The sequence below is a fragment of the Gopherus flavomarginatus genome, chromosome 8 (genome assembly GCF_025201925.1).
Source record: "Gopherus flavomarginatus isolate rGopFla2 chromosome 8, rGopFla2.mat.asm, whole genome shotgun sequence".
NCBI classification, from domain to species: Eukaryota; Metazoa; Chordata; order Testudines; family Testudinidae; genus Gopherus; species Gopherus flavomarginatus.
The window spans coordinates 913,805-935,991 of NC_066624.1; the positions used below are offsets into that span (position 1 = coordinate 913,805).

The window sequence follows — 22,187 nt, forward strand, 5'->3', positions numbered from 1 at the left end:
CATACATTGTTGGGCAAAAGTCAACATGGTTTCTGTAAAGGGAAATTGTGTCTTAGTAATCTATTGGAGTTCTTTAAGGGGTCAACAAACATGTGGACAAGGGGGATCCAGTGGACATGGTGTACTTAGATTTCCAGAAAGCCTTTGACAAGGCCCTTCACCAAAGGCTCTTAAGTAAATTAAGTTGTCATGGGATGAGAGGGAAGGTCCTTTCATGGACTGAGAACAGGTTAAAAGACAGGGAACAAAGGGTAGGAATTAATGGTAAATTCTCAGAATGGAGAGGGGTAACTAGTGGTGTTCCCCAAGGGTCTGTCCTAGGACCAATCCTATTCAACTTATTCATAAATGATCTGGAGAAAAGGGTAAAAAGTGAGGTGGCAAAGTTTGCAGATGATACTAAACTGCTCAAGATAGTTAGACTAAAGAAGATTGTGAAGAACTTCAAAAAGATCTCACAAAACTAAGTGTTTGGGCAACAAAATGGCAAATGAAATATAATGTGGATAAATGTAAAGTAATGCATTGGGAAAAATAACCCCAACTATACATACAATATGATGGAGGCTAATTTAGCTACGAGTCAGGAAAAAGATCTTGGAGTCTTCGTGGATAGTTCTCTGAAGATGTCCACGCAGTGTGCACAGATGGTCAAAAAAGCAAACAGGATGTTAGGAATCATTAAAAAGGGGATAGAGAATAAGACAGACTATATTATTGCCCTTATATAAATCGATGGTACACCCACATCTTGAATAGTGCATACAGATGTGGTCTCCTCATCTCAGAAAAGATATACTGGCACTAGAAAATGTTCAGAGAAGGGTAACTAAAATGATTAGGGGTTTGGAGCGGGTCCCATATGAGGAGAGATTAAAGAGGCCAGGACTTTTCAGCTTGGAAAAGAGGAGACTAAGGGGGGATGTGATAGAGGTATATAAAATCATGAGTGATGTGGAGAAAGTGGATAAGGAAAAGTTATTTACTTGTTCCCATAATACAAGAACTAGGGGCCACCATATGAAATTAATGGGCAGCAGGTTTAAAACAAATAAAAGGAAGTTCTTCTTCACAAAGCGCACAGTTAGCTTGCAGAACTCCTTGCCTGAGGAGGTTGTGAAGGCTGGGACTATAACAGCGTTTAAAAGAGAACTGGATAAATTCATGGTGGTTAAGACCATTAATGGCTATTAGCCAGGATGGGTAAGGAATGGTGTCCCTAGCCTCTGTTTGTCAGAGGATGGAGATGGATGGCAGGAGAGAGATCACTTGATCATTGCCTGTTAGGTCCACTCCCTCTGGGGCACCTGGCATTGGCCACTGTCGGTAGACAGGATACTGGGCTGGATGGACCTTTGGTCTGACCCAGGACGGCCGTTCTTATGTTCTTATCAACCCAAGCCAGCAAAGCTCTTCCTGGCTGGGATCCAGTTGTACTTGGACCACCCCATTCAGCCTCCTGCTGAGACACCTTCACTGTTTCCATAGAGCAATTTCCTTCCTGACACCACAGTTCAGAGGCATTACATGCTGCTCCAGCAGCAGGGCCCTACAAGGGTGGGAACAGAGTAATGTGTCGGCAGCCGGCACAGCTGCCTGGGCAACAGGCCAGTCAGCACTTTGCGCTCTAAGTCACCATCCCTCAAAGTCAGCTCCAGGTGACCCACTGACTCTCCCCAGCAATGGGCTCTGAGAGCCAGAGTGCTCGGGTCCAGTCCCATAAAATCCCAGCCAGGCAAGCCTCTCTCTCAACCAACCGGCCACCTGCACGTCTTCCCTGGCTCCAAGAACCGGGCACGTCCCCCCCACTGCTCAGTTCTAGGAAGACGTCTCACTCTGCCCCCCCAAGGTACCACCCCACCACAGGCTTGGGCCTTGGGCAGAAGCAGCCCAGGGATGGAGAATAATCTTCCAAAGTCCTGTCAGGACTATTGGGGAATCTACCCATGCTGTGAACATCAGAGACAGAGGCCAAGACCAGTAAGAGGCACTGTGTCATTGAGCCAGAACACCCTGCCCCCCATACAGCCTGAACTCCCCCACCCACTCCATATGGCCTGAACACCACCCAGCTACAGATATCTTACTGGTACAGCATACCCGACTGTACCCTGCACACGGGGCATGTCTGCACTGCAGCTAGACACCTATGGCTGGCCCACGCCAGCTGGCTCGGCCAGCAGGGCTGTTTCATTGCTGTGCAGACCTTTGGGCTTGGGCTGGAGCCCGGGCTCTAGGGTCCTGGAAGGTGGGAGGGTCCCAGAGGTCAGGTTCCAGCCCAAGCCCAGAAGTCTACACAGCAATGAAACAGCCTTGCAGGCCAAGCCCAGTTCAGCACCTGCTGGGGGCGTTTCTTTGCTATGCAGCATGACAGGGTGGTTCACCCACCACCATGATAGCACCTCCTCTTGGTCTCTCTGGGCAATAGCTTGTGGGGACAACAGCCCTTCCCACAGTTGCAAACTGTCCTCCACCTCTCTCTCTGGGTCTGCAGCCCCTTTCTTGCTCCACGAGCTGCTGCTGCCTCTTTGTGACCTGACCCTCCAGCTGGGTCACTCTATGCATTTCCCCTTCTGGGTATCAAGAAGTCTTTCCTCCACAGCAGTCCTAGGCAGCCTTACTAATCAGTGCCTTGTAGTGCCACTCCCTCAGTGGCTGCAGGGGAGCCCAGGCCCCCCTCCATTCCAGGTTCTGCACAGGGATCCTCTGACCAGCATCCAAGGTCTGTTCCCTTCTACACCTCACTGCCTTGCCCTGCCCTGCCCTGCCCTGCCCTACCTTCCTGGCTCCCACCCCTGCTCTTGATTTGCCAGCTCAGATGCACCTCCCTTCTCCCAGGGTGTGACTACAGACATTCCCAGCAGCCCCTTCTGCTAGCAGCTTCCTGTCTTTATAAATCCAGCCCAGCTGTTCCAAAACCAGCCGGCTCCCTCCCTCAGGCAGGGGAGTGTTCACCCACCGGCCTCTCAGCCATGGCCTGTTTGGTTAATTGGCCCCCTCCGGGAAAGGGTGGGGTGAACACCCAAGGTGTCCAGGAGAGCACAGAGACTGGAGTCCAGTGCAGCAGCCAAGTCTGGCAAGGACTCTGCTCTGTCTGAGGCAGCTCAACACCAGGAGGCAAGAGACGTGCTGTCTGTGTTAGCACCGTGGCTCCTTTAGGTAGGTGCATGAATGTGCAGGAGGTCAGACTAGAGCAGTGGTTCTCACTGAGGGGTACATGTACCCCTGGGGGTCTGCAGAGCTCTGCCAGGGGGACATCAACTCACCTAGAGATTTGCCTACTTGTACAACAGGTGACACAAAAAACACTAGAGAAGTCAGTACAACCTAACATTTCATACAATGACTTGTTTATACTGCTCTGCGCTATACACTGAAATGTATGTACCAGCTTTATAGCCCAGTGCATTTTAGAATTATATAGTAAAAGTGAGAAAGTAGCTCTGCTGTGACACCTTTGTATTCTTAGGTCTGATTTTGTAATCAAGTAGTTTGTAAGTGAGGTGTAACTTGGGGTACGCAAGACAGATCCGACTCCTGAAAGGGACAGAGCAGTCTGGGAAGGCTGAGAGCCACTGGACTAGATGATCACAATGGTCCCTTCTGACCTTACAGTCTGAGTCTAAAGACACTGCTTCAGTCACTAGAGGTGCGCTGTCCTAGCCCAATTCCTCCGGATACCATGTGCGGTAACTGGGGCCTAGCCAGTGAGGGGAGCTAGTCCCCAAAGGTGCCACCCAGCACGTCTCACCTTTTCGCAAGAGTGTGGAACAAGGGAAAGCACCCATGGACATGTCAGATTTACACAACTCACTTCTCCTCCTGTCCTCCCCATCAGGCCTTCCACCATGGACATCCCTGTACCCCAGAACAAGTGCCAAGAAACCATAGCTCCTTTTGGCTGCCAGGAGAATAAAATAAAAACCAAGCACCAATTGCAGCTGATCTGCTGACTCAGCTTCCTGTTGTCAGCCCAACAGCCGCCGGGAGCCAATGCTAGAGACAGGAGGAAGTCAGCTGTTACTCACCCCAGCAGGAGCCATGTCTGCAAAACCACTAGCAGCAGGGCTGCACTTTCACTGCTAGCCCAAGTTTCAGACTGACTGGCCATGGAGGCACCGCGCGGCAGTGGAGTCTCAGGACTGGAGGCTCCCTAGCGCGCCATTAAGGTGATAATGCACGTCCTGAGTAACAGCCCGGTAGGGGATGGAGCAGGGGTACAGACGAGCTCACGGATGCCTTAGTGTCAGCCTCATCTCCCAGGAGACAAGGTAAGGAATGAAGCAGGAGCACAGGGAGCAGGAGTGCACAGCTATTCTAGCAGAGCTCAGCGGAGGGCGACAAAAAATTATTAGACCTCAACTGCTAGAAGAGGGCCTGATCCTGCCCGACTGAACTAACCTCGTTATCGCTAGCCTGCTTCTTGCTTGCATATATATACCTGCCCATGGAAATTTCCACTACATGCATCCGAAGAAGTGGATATTAACCCATGAAAGTTCGTGCTCCAAAATGTCTGTTAGTCTATAAGGTGCCACAGGACTCTTCGCTGCTTTTACAGATCCAGACTAGCATGGCTACCCCTCTGAAAAATGATTAGGGGGCTGGAGCACATGACTTATGAGGAGAGGCTGAGGGAACTGGGATTGTTTAGTCTGCAGAAGAGAAGAATGAGGGGGGATTTGATAGCTGCTTTCAACTACCTGAAAGGGGGTTCCAAAGATGATGGATCTAGACTGTTCTCAGTGGTACCTGATGATAGAACAAGGAGCAATGGCTTCAAGTTGCAGTGGGGGAGGTTTAGGTTGGATATTAGGAAACACTATTTCACTAGCAGGGTGGTGAAGCACTGGAATGGGTTCCCTAGGGAGGTGGTAGAATCTCCTTCCTTAGAGGTTTTTAAGGTCAGGCTTGACAAAGCCCTGGCTGGGATGATTCAGTTGGGATTGGGCCTGCTTTGAGCAGGGGGTTGGACTAGATGACCTCCTGAGGTCCCTTCCAACCCTGATATTCTGTGATTCTAGACCTGGGCCCAGGGCCGTAAGGCTGGTATTGAAACTGAGAGCGTGCCACGTTCGCTTTGCACTCAGGTACGTGGCCCAGAAAGGGGATGCGCTGAGGAGATTCAGGCCTGCTGCAGGGGAACAGTAGCTCTGCCCACTGGCAAGCTCCCAGCTGCTCCAGTCAACAGATCACAGTCTCTTCTTCTAACAGGCTGGGAGGAGGATCGGCTCTTGTTAACTGGACAAGAGCCAGCTGATCAGTAGCCAAGGTGCAGCTCAGGTGACTAGTTCAACCCTAGCCTCAGCCAGCAGGAGAGTGAGCGGGAAGCACTTGGGATGTGGCTGCAGGCTGACGGCCACACAGTCTGGTAGCACAACAGCTGTCCAGGAATGTCACGCTGCACCCACAGAATAAGGGCCCAGGAGCAAGTCCCAGGGACTGCCCTGGCCCCACAATGCTAGGGCCAGATCTGGCCCTGAATAGCACTGCCAGGCAGCACAGTATTAGCCACTGCTACGAGCTGTAAGGGATATCCCCAGTCCTAGCACGAGTATGGGACAAACAGAGCTAAATGGTCCAGTTGCACTACAAGCACAAAGAGAGCTGTAGTGATGGACGGTCCTGCCCAGAGTGCGACTGCTCTTTAACCTGGTGCGGGCAGGATTCACGTGTGTCTGTCCCAGGATATTCAGGTGAATTAACTTAGATGGCATGGCAATGAGTGAAACACCCCCAGACTGCATGTCACTGATAGAGCCGGCCGCCCAAAGGCAGCTGTAGCCTCCTGCCAGAGTCTCCATTCTGCCCCCTGCCTGCACAGTGAGCCATGTGCTCTGTGAATGGCACGCTGGCCACCAGCTGCCTGGGAATGAGTTCCCGCTGCTGCTGTGGCGAAGGGACAAATTCCAGCACAGGGGGCAAAACATGGAAATTGACATAGGGTCACTTCACATCAAGGAGGACAGAAAACCCACAGAGGGAGCCAGGCAAGATGGGGCTTGGGGGGCTCTTGGCTTCTCACATTGCTAGTCCTGAGGTGCAAGGAGCCGTGAGCCCTGGCATGCTGCATTCAGCCCTTCCTGCCCTGGCCTCACAAAAAGCCCAAGATCTGGTTTTCATTGCTTCATGGCTGACTCTTATGCCTGGCCCCTCCACTTTCCACCCCAGGGAATGGTTCCACCAGCCTTAGGTCCCCTGAGAGGACACAGTCTCCCCACCTTGGGGCACAAGTGTAGGGGCGAGTAGGGGATGCTCTGACAACACTGACTAACTCAGCACTCCCCTGCACCTCGGCTTTCCTCTGTGGTGAAACTCAGGCCAGAGTTCTGCCTGTTCAGAAAGCAGCACACACAGGTAAGCCTCAGGGCTGTTGTACGCAAAGCCCAGAGAAATGGATGGTAACAATCCTGTGCCCATAGGCTCTCTGAGTAAAACAAACACTTAATGCACACTGAGCACGGGGCAACTAGTATAAAATACTGCCCACAGTGTTTGAATAGTAGGAAGAACGTTTAAACAAAGGCTATTCCACAGTAAATCTGCTGCTGTTCCTCCTGCAGGCGTCTCCCCTTTTGTTTCTGTCATAAGCATTCAAATATAAGGGTTCCACACCCCCTTTTCTGTACTTCAGCACACTCCTCTAGCACATTCCCCTTGAAGCTTTCCCAGAGACCATGCGGTCTCCCTTGATTTGGGCCTTCCTCACACACTGTATCCTGCATTTGGACCTTGGCAAGTTGAGAGGTATTGCTGTGACTGCTACACAGCTGTCTCTTTCCACCACAGCTAACTGCATTTCAGTGTTTGGGGAAGATACCCCTGGAGATAGATATATATATATATATATATATATATATATATATATATATATATATATATATAAAATCAACAATAAATTTGTCTTCTGTATAGGGCTTAAATATTCAGAATCCTTGACAACATTAACTAATGAGTCCTCACTCTGTTGTGGAAGGAAATATTATTGTCCCAATTTTACAGAGGAGAAACATGGTTTGTTTGGTTATGTTTGTTTGATGCCCTCCCAAGTCCTCTGACAGGTCCTAGACCTAGCGGAACACCTCATGCCTGACCCCAGGAGTGTACATTCTGAACCCCAGGAGTGTACATTCTGAACTCGAGACACACATACACAAACACACACGGTCTAATCTCAAAGCAAGACCATTTTTTCTTAGATGTTTCCTCTTAGATGCCACGGACAAGGGGTGCTTAGTAATACAGCTTATTACTCGTCTAAATAATGAGATGGGTGAACTAGAGTGCCTTGTGATAAAGGAGGACATTGATATAATAGGCATCACAGAAACCTGGTGGACTGAGGACAATCAATGGGACGCAATCATTCTGGGGTACAAAATATATCGGAAGGACAGAACAGGTTGTGGGGCGGGGGGAGTGGCACTATATGTCAAAGAAAATATAGAATCAAATGAAGTAAAAATCTTAAGTGAATCCACATGTTCCATAGAATCTCTATGGATAGTGATTTCATGCTCTAATAAGAATATAACATTATCAACCACCTGACCAGGACAGTGATAGTGATGATGAAATGCTAAGGGAAATTAGAGAGGCTATCAAAATTAAGAACCCAGTAATAGTGGGGGATTTCAATTATCCCCATATTGACTGGGAACATGTCACCTCAGGACGAAATGCAGAGCCAAAATTTCTCGATACTTTAAATGACTGCTTCATGGAGCAGCTGGTACGGGAACCCACAAGGGAAAAGGCAACTCTTGATTTAGTCTTGAGTGGAGCGCAGGAACTGGTCCAAGAGGTAATAATAACAGGACCGCTTGGAAATAGTGACCATAATATAATAGCATTCAACATCCCTGTGGTGAGAAGAACATCTCAACAGCCCAACACTGTGGAATTTAATTTCAAAAAGGGGAACTATGCAAAAATGAGGGGGTTAGTTAAACAGAAATTAAAAGGTGTAGTGACTAAAGTGAAATCCCTGCAAGCAGCATGGGCGCTTTTTAAAGACACCATAATAGAGGCCCAACTTCAATGTATACCCCAAATTAAGAATCACAGTACAAGATCTAAAAAAGAGACACTTTCATGGATTGAGAACTGGTTAAAAGACAGGGAACAAAGGGTAGGAATTAATGGTAAATTCTCAGAATGGAGACGGGTAACTAGTGGTGTTCCCCAAGGGTCTGTCCTAGGACCAATCCTATTCAACTTATTCATAAATGATCTGAAGAAAGGGGTAAAAAGTGAGGTGGCAAAGTTTAATAACCAAACTTCCATACAAACAGACTTCACTAAAATAAGACAGGAGATCTACATTACTCACTTCACCTCTCTGCAAAGGAAAAAGGACTGTAAGCTGTCTAAACTCCTACCTGCCTCATGGGGCCACAACTGTGGTACCCCCAACCCACCCAGCAATATCGTCAATCTATCCAACTACACACTCAGCCCAGAAGAAAAGTCTGTCCTATCTCGGGGACTCTCTTTCTGCCCTGCCACCCCCACCAACATGATACAGTTCTGCGGCGATCTGGAAGCCTACCACCGCCGTCTCCGACTCAAAGAATACTTTCAGGACAACACTGAACAGTGCACTGATACACAGGTACCCTCCCACCAACAGCACAAGAAGAAGAACTCCACATGGACTCCTCCTGAGGGTCGAAATGACAGTCTGGACCTATACATTGAATGCTTCCGCCGACGTGCACAGGCAGAAATTGTGGAAAAACAATATTGCTTGCCTCATAACCTAAGTCGTGCGGAATGCAATGCCATCCACAGCCTCAGAAACCACCCTGACATTATCATCAAAGAGGCTGATAAAGGAGGCGCTGTTGTCATCATGAACAGGTCTGACTACCAAAAGGAGGCTGCCAGACAACTCTCCAACACCAAATTCTACAGGCCACTTCCCTCAGATCCCACTGAGGAATACACTAAGAAACTGCAACATCTGCTCAGGACACTTCCTACACTAACACCGGAACAAATCAACATACCCTTAGAGCCCCGACCAGGGTTATTCTATCTACTATCCAAGATCCACAAACCCGGAAATCCTGGACGCCTCATCATCTCGGGCATTGGCACTCTCACTGAAGGAGTGTCTGGATATGTGGACTCTCTACTCAGACCCTATGCCACCAGCACTCCCAGCTATCTCCGTGACACCACTGACTTCCTGAGGAAACTACAATGCATTGGTGACCTTCCAGAAAACATCATCCTAGCCACCATGGACGTAGAGGCTCTCTACACGAACATCCCACACACAGATGGAATACAAGCTGTCAGGAACAGTATCCCTGATGATGCCACAGCACAACTGGCTGCTAAGCTCTGTGCCTTTATCCTCACACACAACTATTTCAAATTTGATGACAATATATATCTCCAGATCAGTGGCACCGCTATGGGCACCCGCATGGCCCCACAATATGCCAATATTTTTATGGCCGACCTGGAACAACGCTTCCTCGGCTCTCGTCCATTCACACCCCTCCTCTACCTACGCTACATTGATGACATCTTCATCATTTGGACCCATGGGAAGGAGTCTCTGGAAAAATTCCACCACGATTTCAACAGCTTCCACCCCACCATCAACCTCAGCCTGGACCAATCTACACGGGAGGTCCACTTCCTAGACACCACGGTGCAAATAAGTGATGGTTGCATTACCACCACCCTATACCGAAAACCTACCGACCGCTATGCCTACCTTCATGCCTCCAGCTTCCATCCCGAGCACATCACACGATCCATTGTCTACAGCCAAGCACTGAGGTACAATCGCATCTGCTCTAACCCCTCAGACAGAGACCAACACCTACAAAATCTCCACCAAGCATTCTCAAAACTACAATACCCGCACGAGGAAATAAGGAAACAGATCAACAGAGCCAGAAGTGTACCCAGAAGCCTCCTACTGCAAGACAAATCCAAGAAAGAAACCAACCGGACTCCACTGGCCATCACATACAGTCCCCAGCTAAAACCCCTCCAACGCATCATCAGGGATCTACAACCCATTCTGGACAACGATCCCACACTTTCACAGGCCTTAGGTGGCAGGCCAGTCCTCGCCCACAGACAACCTGCCAACCTGAAACATATCCTCACCAGTAACTGCACACCGCACCATAGTAACTCTAGCTCAGGAACCAATTCATGCAACAAACCTCGATGTCAACTCTGCCCACATATCTACACCAGCGACACCATCACAGGACCTAACCAGATCAGCTACACCATCACCGGTTCATTCACCTGCATGTCCACCAATGTAATATACGCCATCATATGCCAGCAATGCCCCTCTGCTATGTACATCGGCCAAACTGGACAGTCTCTACGGAAAAGGATAAATGGACACAAATCAGATATTAGGAATGGCAATATACAGAAACCTGTAGGAGAACACTTCAGCCTCCCTGGCCACACTATAGCAGACCTTAAGATGGCCATCCTGCAGCAAAAAAACTTCAGGACCACACTTCAAAGAGAAACTGCTGAGCTTCAGTTCACCTGCAAATTTGACACCATCAGCTCAGGATTAAACAAAGACTGTGATAGGCTTGCCAACTACAAAACCAGTTTCTCCTCCCTGGGTTTTCACACCTCAGCTGCTAGAACAGGGCCTCATCCTCCCTGATTGAACTAACCTCATTATCTCTAGTTTGCCTGCATATATATACCTGCCCCTGGAAATTTCCACTACATGCATCTGATGAAGTGGGTATTCACCCATGAAAGCTCATGCTCCAAAATGTCTGTTAGTCTATAAGGTTCCACAGGATTCTTTGCTGCTTTTACAGATCTAGACTAACATGGCTACCCCTCTGATACGTGGCAAAGTTTGCAGATGATACTAAACTGCTCAAGATAGAATCACAGATTATTAGGGTTGGAAGGGACCTCAGGAGATCATCTAGTCCAACTACCTGCTCAAAGCAGGACCAATCCCCAAATGGCCCCCTCAAGGATTGAACTCACAACCCTGGGTTTAGCAGACCAATGCTCCAACCACTGAGCTATCCCTCCCCTGTTAAAGATAGTTAAGACCAAAGCAGACTGTGACGAACTTCAAAAAGATCTCACAAAACTAAGTGATTGGGCAACAAAATGGCAAATGAAATATAATGTGGATAAATGTAAAGTAATACACATTGGAAAAAATAAACCCAAATATACATACAATATGATGGAGGCTATTTTAGCTACAGTAAACCAGGAAAAATCTCTTGAAGTCATCGTGGATAGTTCTCTGAAGACGTCCACACAGTGTGCAAAGGTGGTCAAAAAAGCAAACAGGATGTTAGGAATCATTAAAAAGAGGATAGAGAATAAGCCGGAGAATATATTATTGCCCTTATATAAATCGATGGTACGCCCACATCTCGAATACTGCGTACAGATGTGGTCTCCTCATCTCAAAAAAGATATATTGGCACTAGAAAATGTTCAGAGAACGGCAACTAAAATGATTAGGGGTTTGGAATGGGTCCCATATGAGGAGAGATTAATACGACTGGGACTTTTCACCTTGGAAAAGAGGAGACAAGGGGGGATATGAAAGAGGTGTATAAATTCATGAGTGATGTGGAGAAAGTGGATAAGGAAAAGTTATTTACTTATTCCCATAATACAAGAACTAGGGGTCACCAAATGAAATTAATAGGCAGCAGGTTTAAAACAAATAAAAGGAAGTTCTTCTTCACACAGCGCACAGTCAACCTGTGGAACTCCTTACCTGAGGAGGTTGTGAAGGCTGGGACTATAACAGCGTTTAAAAGAGAACTGGATAAATTCATGGTGTTTAAGTCCATTAATGGCTATTAACCAGGATGGGTAAGGAATGGTGTCCCTAGCCTCTGTTTGTCAGAGGATGGAGATGGATGGCAGGAGAGAGATCACTTGATCATTGCCTGTTAGGTCCACTCCCTCTGGGGCACCTGGCACTGGCCGCTGTCGGTAGATAGGATACTGGGCTGGATGGACCTTTGGTCTGACCCGGTACGGCAGTTCTTACGTTCTACTGACTAGCTGTGACATTGCGGTTCTGGCGGAACCCAACTGAGAGTGCCAATTCAGGACCAATTGCTCAAACAGGGCAGTCACAGCCCAAGGCTGGGGTTTCTCCACCTCTAAGGCAAACCAAACCAGCCAGACAAAAATGACTTTGGTTTCACCCCACTGGCTAACCACAAGTCACACAAGCAATTTCCTTAGACACACCAGTCTCCCAGTATCACCACCAGTCCCACTCGTCCTGGGGATGAATGGTTATGAAAACCAACACCCCAGTAAAAGAAAAAGGTTCTCTCGATTCCAAAGGACCAAGCCCCAGACCCAGGTCAATATACACATTAGATCTTACCCACAAATCACGCTGTTGCCTATCCTTTCGAATCTAAAATCTAAAGGTTTATTCATAAAGGGAAAAAGATAGAGATGAGAGCTAGAGTTGGTTAAATGGAATCAATTACATACAGTAATGGCAAAGTTCTTAGTTCAGACTTGTAGCAGTGATGGAGTAAACTGCAGGTTCAAATCAAGTCTCTGGAGAATATCCCCAGCTGGGATGGGTCCTCAGTCCTTTGTGTAGAGCTTCAGTTTGTAGCAAAGTCCCTCCAGAGGTAAGAAGCAGGATTGAAGACAAAATGGAGATGAGGCCTCCGCCTTATATAGGCTTTTCCAGGTGTAAGAACACTCCTTTGTTCCTGCTGTGGAAAGTTACAGCAAAATGGAGTTTGCAGTCACATGGGCCAGTTTCTGCACACCCTGCTGAGTCACAGGGCGTAACTGCCTTCTCTCGATGGGACAATTGTGTAGGTGATGGTCCTTAATGGGCCATCAAGCAGGCTAAACAGAGCTGACACCAACTTGTCTGGGATCCTTCCCAGTAACACAACACAAGTTTGAAATACAGACAGCATACAGCCAATATTCATAACTTCAACTACCAAAATGATACAGACATACAGACAGCATAATCATAACCAGTAATTCATAACCTGGTCTTAGACACCTTATATGACCCCCTTTACCTAGGATTTGGTGCCACTACAGTACCTTGGTTGCAACCCATGTTCTATATGGTCCCAGTTTATACCAATAACGTCACACTAGCGTAAGGTCTTGAGAAGACACCTGCCATATGAAGGAATGAACCTACTAGCCAGAGGCAGAAACAGAAAGAGGAGGCTAGGGCCTCTACTGGTGAGGGCTGGGGCAAAGTCCAGCTGAGAAGCCAGCTTCTTGCCACGAGCTGCTGAGGGAAGGGCAGGAGCTACTGGTCTTTCTACCCCAGTGCTTGGAGGCTCCATCTTTTACATCAGCCTCTGCTCGTACAATGTTTTTCATCGTGGGGGCTGGGCCGATAGTTCATGGGGGCACAGAGCAGAGAAGATCCATACTAACGGGATAGCTATGCCAATCCAGCTACACTCTCCCTCCTACATTGCAAACCTGCTGCCACATCTATAAGTAACTCAAAGGAAGTCACTCACCTTCCCTGAGTACAGCCACTAATGCAGCAGGCTGTAACCACAGCGCACATGGACCGGCTGCCAACCCAGCCAGCAGCCTGCCTGCTGAGGTTCTCTTCATTGCTCCCGCAGCTCTTAACTCAGCCTTCGCGGTGTGGGAGCAGGGGGAGGGAATGAGAAGTTAAATGCCCAACAGAATAATCAAGATGGGGGTGAGGAGAATCTGCAAGAAAGACAAACAAGGAGAATAAAATTGACCGCCTGAAGGAGAGAAACCAGAGAGAAACGGGAGGAAGGAGCCAAGCCAGAAGAGGCCATGTCAGCTGTTCCTGCATGGCACCAGGAGCTGGGAGCAGCACCCAGCCCTTCCCTGGGGCACCACCAAGGCCAATCTGGAAGTTGCTGGGCTAGCAAGTGGCCTTTTGATGCACAGCTCCTGCCCGTCTGGCTGCTGCCAGGAACAAGAGGGGACTTCCCAGCCCCAGGGGCACCAGGCTGCAGCCCCCACCCCTCGGAGCCCCCAGGCTGCTGGAGGGGGTGGGAGCAGGAGGGCTTGCGGCAGCTCCAGGGCCCGCCTCCCTTCGTGAAGTGGCAGGAGAACCGGCCCCGAGCCCAGCCGGCCGCAAGCAGCAGCCGCCAGAGCACAGCCTGCAGGCTCAGGCCACCGCCTCCTTTGCGGGGCGCGACCAGCAGAACAGACCACAGCGCGAGGCCCCGCCCCTTTCCCCGAGAGTGGGCGGGACTACACCACTTGACAGGCAGGTAACTTTCCACCCTCGTCCACGTGGTCCCGCAAGCCACCGCCCCCTCCCGGCCTAACTCCAGCCCCTTGGCTCTGATTGGCTGAAGGGTCATAGCGTCCTCGCCCATTTCCACAGTGATTGGCCGCTGTTGTACACTGGGCACGCCCCCTTCGGGCTCCGGCTCCTTGCTCTAACCCGGCTTGCAGTTTCCCTGGGCAGACGGCTGGAGCTGGCCGGTACCGTCAGGCTGCTAACCATGATCCTGTGTCCCCCGAGCACGGAGCACCCCCGCGGAAACCAGTGCCAGCGGCTGCAGGGCCAGGTGAGCTCCAGTGCCCCCAGTTCTGCCCCCCGCGGAAACCAGTGCCAGAGGCTGCAGGGCCAGGTGAGCTCCAGTGGCCCCCCCCACGGAAACCAGTGCTAGAGGCTGCAGGGCCAGGTGAGCTCCAGTGCCCCCCCCCGCGGAAACCAGTGCTAGAGGCTGCAGGGCCAGGTGAGCTCCAGTGCCCCCCCCCCCGCGGAAACCAGTGCTAGAGGCTGCAGGGCCAGGTGAGCTCCAGTGCCCCACCCCCGCGGAAACCAGTGCCAGAGGCTGCAGGGCCAGGTGAGCTCCAGTGCCCCCCCCCGCGGAAACCAGTGCCAGAGGCTGCAGGGCCAGGTGAGCTCCAGTGCCCCCCCCCCCCCCCCCGCGGAAACCAGTGCTAGAGGCTGCAGGGCCAGGTGAGCTCCAGTTCTCTCAGTGCCCCCCTCCCACGGAAACCAGTGCCAGAGGCTGCAGGGCCAGGTGAGCTCCAGTACCCCCCTCCCACGGAAACCAGTGCCAGAGGCTGCAGGGCCAGGTGAGCTCCAGTACCCCCCTCCCCGCGGAAACCAGTGCCAGAGGCTGCAGGGCCAGGTGAGCTCCAGTACTCCCAGTGCCCCCCCCCGGAAACCAGTGCCAGCGGCTACAGGGCCAGGTGGGGACGCGGCTGAGCGTCGTCCCAGTTCGGGGTCCCCCCATCGCGCTGCACTCAGAGCCGTGTAGACCTTCCGGCCTCCGGTGGCCCCCGCCCCCTTCTCCCGCGCTAATCGGCCCCTGTGCCCCTGGGAAAGTTGGGGACGGAGCCTGGACGCTGCCCGGGCGCCTGGCCCCGCACTCCCAAAGCACCTTTCCTCGCCCGCACGCTTGGCTACACTCCGCAGCGAGCCCGCGCCGGGCGCACGAGCCGCCCAGTCCCGCCGGCAGGTGCCGGGGCAGGAGCATCTCCCGAGCTGTGCAGGGTCTTTGTCCTGGGATGCTGATGCCTCGTCCTCCCCATCACTGCCAATCAAAGTTGTTTTTCTCCTTTCCTCCCGCACTGCCCCTGCTGCCCGCCGGGGGCGCTGCGCCGGCCGGGGCTGCGGCTGGAGAGACAATGGGGCGGCCGGGCCGGGCCGGGCGCTTTTGCGGGAGCAGAGGCTGGGGCCGTGTTCGCTTCCCTCCGCTGCTCCAGGGGAGTCCCGGGGACTGGCCCTAACGCAGGGCTGCCTCGCTGGAGCTCTCCCAGTGCCTGGCTTCCTGCAGTTCTCGCCCGCCAATCTCCAGTGCCTCAGGCTGGGCTTGCCATGATCCACGGAGCCTGCCCTGTTTCCTAGCCCTGACAGCAGCCCTGGTGTGTGCTGTATCCTGGGGCTGTGCCTGTGCTGAATGTTTGTATTGGTACCAAGCGGGCCCTGCAGTGCATAGTCTAGAGCCAGATTCTGATGCTTCAGTCCTGTGTCTTCCCCCTCCCTGCCTTCTTACTTGTCAGTCAGCCTTCTCCCCAGGCCCGTGGGCATCTAGGGGGCTCTCTTCTAGAGTTACTCCCTGACACTGGAAAGGCTCTGTAGAGAGCCTGCAGCTACTGGTAGACTGAAATTGCTATGCATGGTTAATGGTCTGGGAATTTGGGATACCAAATAACCAGAGAGAGAAGGGGGGAGAAGAGAGCCTCCAGAGCCACCTGTATGGCATGGGGTTTCTGGAGTCCTGGGCAGTGGAATTCTCACTGGAGCCCTGGGTGCAGGACACGCCCCGCCCCAACATGCAGTGTTGGGTGGTTCAGGAAGTGCACTCTGCAGACAGTTACTTACCGCTCATCACCCCTGTGCTGGGTCCCCTGCTGAAGTGGGCTGTGACATGTCGTACACTCCCAAGGGGCCCGCAGTACCTGAACAGAGCTTACAGGCTTTTACACAGCCAGGGCGTGCCCCACTCCTGGCAGTGTACCTGATGTGGAGAGAAGAGAACAAAGCCCTTTTGCCCTTGCTTCCTATGCCTGCTTTTGGAAGTGACATCCTGGGAAGATGAACATGAGTTGATTTAGGTTTCATTAATGTACAGTAACCAGCTCCACAGGCTTCTTCAAATGGGAACTTGTGGGGAGTGTCTGAATAGCTCTGAGTGACTTCCAAACCCTCAAGGGCGGGCTGGGCACTTGTCTGAGTCCAGTGGGGGTCAGGAGCTGAGGCCAGAGGAGCAGAAAGCACAGACCCATAGAAAGTGAGCGAGAGCTGTTTGCTGCAGCATGTGCTGCTCTGCATGCTGCTTCTCCTGCTGACAGAATGACATCACTTGGCTTTAGGCTGAGCCAGAACTCAGATCTGGTTTTGGGAGCTCAGCCCTGGAGCTAGTGGGAAGGGACTAAAGGCAGCAATTCAGGGGACAAGCTGCAAGTGCAGTGCTTGGGATTATGGCCTCTGAGCCTGGGAAGTGGGGCTATAGCATAGTCACCAGCCTAAAAATACACCAAAGCCAAGACTTTTGTGCCACTGCCAGAGCTAACAAATGCTCTTAAGAAAGGGGAGGTTGGGAGGCGGAGAGGGAAGGGCCCACCTTGCGGTGTGGAGCTGGGTAATTTTGCACTGCTGCTCCTCACTGTACAGAGAGCTGCTGGGCAGTGAAGGGGAACAGGAGCTTCTCAAAGAACTGCAGGAAAAGCCATTTAAGATTTTAAATAGTGTACTGAATCAGGAGAGCCTTGGCATGTACGCCGTACACCAGAACACTTGCACATCCTCCCCAGGGCTGGGGAGACTCTTCAGGCTGCTGCTGCTGTCATCAAACCCTGCTGCATCCCCGAATTGCCATCCTCCCGGCACCTTCAGGGTGGCACTGGGACTGCCAAGGGACACTGGCTCCTGGAAGATTGAAAAGCCTCTAGGTCACTGTTTAAATGTATCTGATCTTACTGTATTGATGGCTGAGGAACTCAGGGCTGTCTGCACTGAGCATTGTTGCTATGCTATGGGAATCCCATGGCTCATGAGCCCCTCTTCTAGTCTGTGTGGTAGATATTCTGAAAAGTCTCTTTTCTGCCTCTGTTTTGGAGCTGTGAGCTGGGAAGGCAGCTGGCTTGACTCTTGCATGCATGCATCCTGTTCATAGAGGATTGGTCAGTGCTGCTTGGCTCAGCTGTTGATTGGTCGACCTCCCCTAGCGTGGAACAGGAAAGCTTGGCTGCTTTGTGCATTTCCATGTTGGTCAGCACCTGCCTTGGCCGGACTCTGGCCCCAGGAAGTTTAAATCACTGGAACAGAGGGCAGAGATGTGGTGAATTCAAATGAAGTGGCATCTGGGAACTGGACAAAACTCAGCCCCTGTCCTGAGGAGCTTACAGTCTATAAAACTGGAAACCGGCAAGCACTCAGAGCTGCGTGCTCTAGCTGGGAGGAGAATGTCAATTAGCATTCAGCCTCTGAACCAATGTGAATACCCCAGCGAGACCCCCAAGCTCTTGAATCAGGCACTTGTCAGCCTATCAAAGGGGAGTACAATTTTGGACTGTTCTCTGTTCTGGCTTTGGCAAAAGATTTCTTCTGGGAATGTCAGGGCAGGTGCCCTTGGGCAGGATTGCAAGCTTCCTACCTTTTATTTTTCCTATGTCCCAGCTGTGCTTGCTTGCAACCTGGCCTGAGGAGCTAACATTAAATTTATTCAGAGCACAGCTGGAGGTAACCAACCCAGAGAGTTCACACAGCCACCATTATGTGCACATCTTGGTGGTTCCACCTCGGATTCTGCGTTTTACAAGAATGTAATGGGTAAGGTTGGCTAATAAATGAGCTCTGAGGAGGGTGGCCATGGGATTGGGAGGATATTTCCCAGGTAGGGCGCAGCATGAGAAAAAGCAGAGTTTGACCTTAGTGCCTGAATCGGGAAGGTGGCAGCCACGGCAAAGACGAAGGTGGGTGGAGTTGTGCAGGTCCCTGAAGGTGGGAGTGTGGAGTTGAAATGTGACACAGATGGTGAAGAGAATCCAGGGTAGGGGTCTGGGGAGAGAACTCCAGCTGGGCTGCCGGTGTAAGACTCGGGGAAAGCTGCAGTAGCTGGATGGGACAGGGTTTGGGAGCGAGGGTAGAGAGGAAAGAGATGGATTTTGGAGCTGATGGGGAGAATCCACTGAAAGCATGAGTGAGAGTCTGGGACATGCTGACAGTGCTGTTGTGGGGGGAGGGTATAAGGAGCTCTTGTTTCTATGTGGAGTATGAGCTGGTGCTGTGAGAAGGCCATTTGCAGAGACCATCTCGAGTCCAGACTTGCACAGAGGGGCTGGACCAGATTAGAGAGTGAAACAGAAGCCAGAGAATGAATGAGGTATCCTGGAAGAGGGGATGAGGAAGGCCCCACTGGAGAGGGTTGGGACACTGGAGTATCCTGGGAAAGATGCGCAACAAGCCATCTAACTTGCCTCTGTGTGCGGGTATGGGTGTTAGGATCCCAGGTTGAAAGCAGTTTCTGTCTGCATCCAGTAGAAGCAGAGGGAGTAGGGAAGGGATAAGTGCCTCCCTGTCACATCTGCCCATGTGCTTGGGAGTGTTTTAGGCTATGGCTACACCTGAAATTTCAAAGCGCTGTCGTGGCAGCGCTCCTTTGAAGTGTGAGTGTGATCGGAGCGCCAGCGCTGGGAGAGAGCTCTCCCAGTGCTGCACGTAAACCACGTCCCTTACGGGTGTAGCTTGCAGCGCTGGGAGCCGCGCTCCCAGCACTGTGGCACTGATTACACTGAGGCTTTACAGCGCTGTATCTTGCAGCGCTCGGGGGGGTGTTTTTTCACACCCCTGAGCGCGAAAGTTGCAGCGCTGTAAAGTGCCAGTGTAGCCAAGGCCTTAGTCTGCGAAGCCCCCAAATGACCCAATGAGAGAGACTGCTGGATCCTGTGGTTGGGCCTGTGTTTGTACTTTGAGGGGTTGACATTGTATGCTGCAAAATTCCCTGCCCAGAAAGGGAGGGAATGCAAAGGCAGAATAGTAAAAGATTTTAATGGCAACCACTTTCTGATTGTATCAGACTGGCTTCATTTACAAGCCCCAGGGTTACTTCCTAAAACTCCACCCAGGCCAGCTTCAGACAATACAGGCAGGATCACAAGAAACCGGCACTGGAACTGAGCCAAGGGCACTGATGGGTAACACAGAAGAGAATCTGGCTTCCCCTCCTGCAGCCCCACTGACTTCTGCATTTCTTAAAGAAGCAAAAACGGGTTTACTGACAGGTTGTGCTTTTTGGAGTGTGGGAGGACCTGGAGCTGTGCCAGGAGAAGGCATGTTGAGCAAGCTGGGGGTATTTCTGCTTACTCACTTTTCTGATCATTACTGTCTTCGAATAGCCTCTCAAAAGCCCCACTGTTCAAAGCGAAGCCTGTTTTGTGGCTCTAGGGCAAACTGAATTGAAGCTCAGGCAAAAGCGGGCTCCAGAGCTGCACATGCACTGCAGTGTCCCCCAGAGTGAAATAATTTGTTGGGCCTGTGTTGTTGCCATTGTTCCCAGATCTAAGGGGCACAGAGATGCTGAGGGGGCTGCCGCACACCCTGGTGTACAGTGGTTTCCATCATATGCAGGGTTTACAGGTTGGGTCAATGGCCTTCAGCACCCCACTGTACACATTGTTCCAGTGCCCCTGAAGGGGCACTGTGGACTTTTACAAGAGCAGTGATTAAAATTTGATGCACCTCTTTCCTCTGCCTCGAGCCTGGCCGCCACTGGAGTGGCTTGTGGGAATCCCTGCTGCAGGGGACCCCAAATCACTGAGGTAGGGTTACGGAGCAGGAGAGAGCCACTCCAAGAGCTCTTGGGAGTCATTGTGGAGAGTTCCCCAGCAGCTAGAAAGAAGTAAACGATGAGCGAAGAGCCCCCTTACTGCTTGCTTATTCTTCCATATCTAAGCTCATGTGCCTCATCACCCCTGGGCTAGCTGCTCTGGAGAGCCGCTGAGGTAGCAGCAAGGCCTGGCAGCCTGCAGCAGCAGCTGGAGCAACAGGATAACTCACAGTGATAGCTAGGGGCAACAGCCCAATACTTTCCTAGGCCTTTGTGTGTGACAGGAAATTCCTGGTCCTCTATTGGGATATCTTCCCAGGGGGATACAGCCATAGCTTGTCTCAGGTAGCTGCAGAGTTTCACAGGACTCTGAAAGAGTCAATGTATATTATTTGATCCCATAATTGCTTGGCAAAGCTGGCCTTCCTCCTTTAAGGAGGCAGAATTCCCCTTGTCTGGGGAGTGCGCGCACCCAGAAGACTCAGCACAGATTTCTGGCTTGTTCTCCCCTGCTGCACACTGACAAGATGAGCCAGGCACCTCTTATTTATATCCATTGAGGGCAGTTGTCCCCCCCCACAACCCTGCTGCAGGCAATGGAGCAAAACTGGGCTCAGACGTTCTTGCAAATACCTTTGCAACTGGGCAATGCTCCCTCTGCCCTCAAAGAGATTGAGCTTGTCATCTTGTGTCCCCAAAAGGGCGGGACTGTGGCAGGATTATGGGCTTCACTGGGAGAAGGAGCTACAGCAAAGCCACAAATGAATTTTCACGTAAGCTTTTGTCACTATTGAGTCTTGCAATATTAACGTACAGATAAATGAGCTAATGGAAAGAGTTCAGTTGGGTGACTGGTTGCTGATGCAGTCTGGCTTTTCCATCCCTCAATATTGTTGTCACTGTAACAGTTAAAAAATAACCTTCTTGATCACTTAGGAGCTACATTCCAAGCTTCTGGACAAGCACAGGTTTGTAGATCTGGTGGCTGAAACAGTGGCTGCTGAAACTGGGTGGTGAGAGTTAAGGGCGGGAAGGGAAAGCAAGGTGGAAGCTGGAATGACAGAATTTTTAAGGTCTTTAATCTCATTAGCCCCAAGGCTAAAAACACACAGGCTAGCTAGAAAATGGTCAGTATTCAGTGGCATGCTGGGTTCACTTCTAGCCCAGTGGTCCCTTGGCTAACTTCAGGCACTCACTGCAGTATCACTCTAAGAGTTCTGGCCTACCAACCCCAAACAGGGCTGACATATTGATCCCCTTTCCGTGGGGCCTGCAGCTGAGATTACCACTGACTGTGGGCAGAAAAGCGCTTGCTGTTGGTACCTGCCAGCAGTGCCAGTTTGCGACTGGAGAGCAGCTGCTGTCCCATGAGGTTCTAGCTGGCGTGGTGGGGGCAGTGAGAGAGTAGAATAAACTGCTTCAGGAAGATGCTAATGTAGCACCAGGAGGGGGAGAGAACTAACTTGTCCGCGGTGTCTCTGTACGGGATGATACAGATAGGCCTGTCTTCTCCAGGCTAGTATCTACCTGGGATAGGTAACAAGCTTGTACTCTTGGTTTGCTGCAGCTGAGTGTGTGCTGCCTGGATTCCTGTATAGGACCCAGTCCTCTCACCTACAGGAGCCCTGACGCTCGGCACAAGCTGGAAACGTGACTCTGACCAACAGGTTAGAACCACTGCTTGGGCCTCTCTGCATTGCTCCTCCCTTGGCTGGCCTGGGACTGGCTCTGTAAGCAGATGGGAACAAACCAGTCCTCAGGAGGTCTTCATGCCAAACGACCTGTGAAGACCAGAGGGAGCTGGGGTGTGGGGCAAGGGCCTGCTTTCTTTCTCTAGCATGTACGTCCTCTGTTGCTTTCCGCTGTTCTGATCACACACCGTCCTTGTAAGGACCAGGAGCATGT

The 22,187-nt window shown here is 51.3% G+C and overlaps 1 protein-coding gene and 1 long non-coding RNA gene across 15 annotated transcripts in view; one reads left to right on the forward strand and one right to left on the reverse strand.

Moving 5' to 3' along the window:
• The first annotated feature begins 4,252 nt into the window (after nucleotides 1-4,252).
• Nucleotides 4,253-22,187, forward strand: part of LOC127056732 (sestrin-3-like) — a 28,591-nt gene continuing 10,656 nt past the window's right edge. Inside the window, exon 1 of one of the 14 annotated variants that reach the window (XM_050964975.1) lies at nucleotides 4,253-4,271. Coding sequence is in view for 1 of the 14 variants with exons in the window: in XM_050964962.1 (XP_050820919.1) it covers nucleotides 14,502-14,567 (66 nt within the window). In the remaining 13 variants the exon portion in view is untranslated. Of the gene's footprint in view, nucleotides 4,272-14,344; nucleotides 14,568-14,616; nucleotides 14,631-14,676; nucleotides 14,685-14,730; nucleotides 14,739-14,786; nucleotides 14,795-14,835; nucleotides 14,850-14,889; nucleotides 14,904-14,957; nucleotides 14,966-15,015; nucleotides 15,030-15,070; nucleotides 15,085-15,126; nucleotides 15,141-15,707; nucleotides 15,877-21,849; nucleotides 21,950-22,187 lie in introns of those variants that run through there. The other 13 variants (XM_050964962.1, XM_050964964.1, XM_050964970.1 and 10 more) reach the window with 13 other exon arrangements.
• Nucleotides 12,426-14,109, reverse strand: LOC127056755 (uncharacterized). The gene is made up of 2 exons (XR_007775896.1): nucleotides 13,524-14,109; nucleotides 12,426-12,737 (listed from the first exon to the last, which is right to left on the reverse strand). It is a non-coding gene; the product is annotated as an uncharacterized LOC127056755 (long non-coding RNA).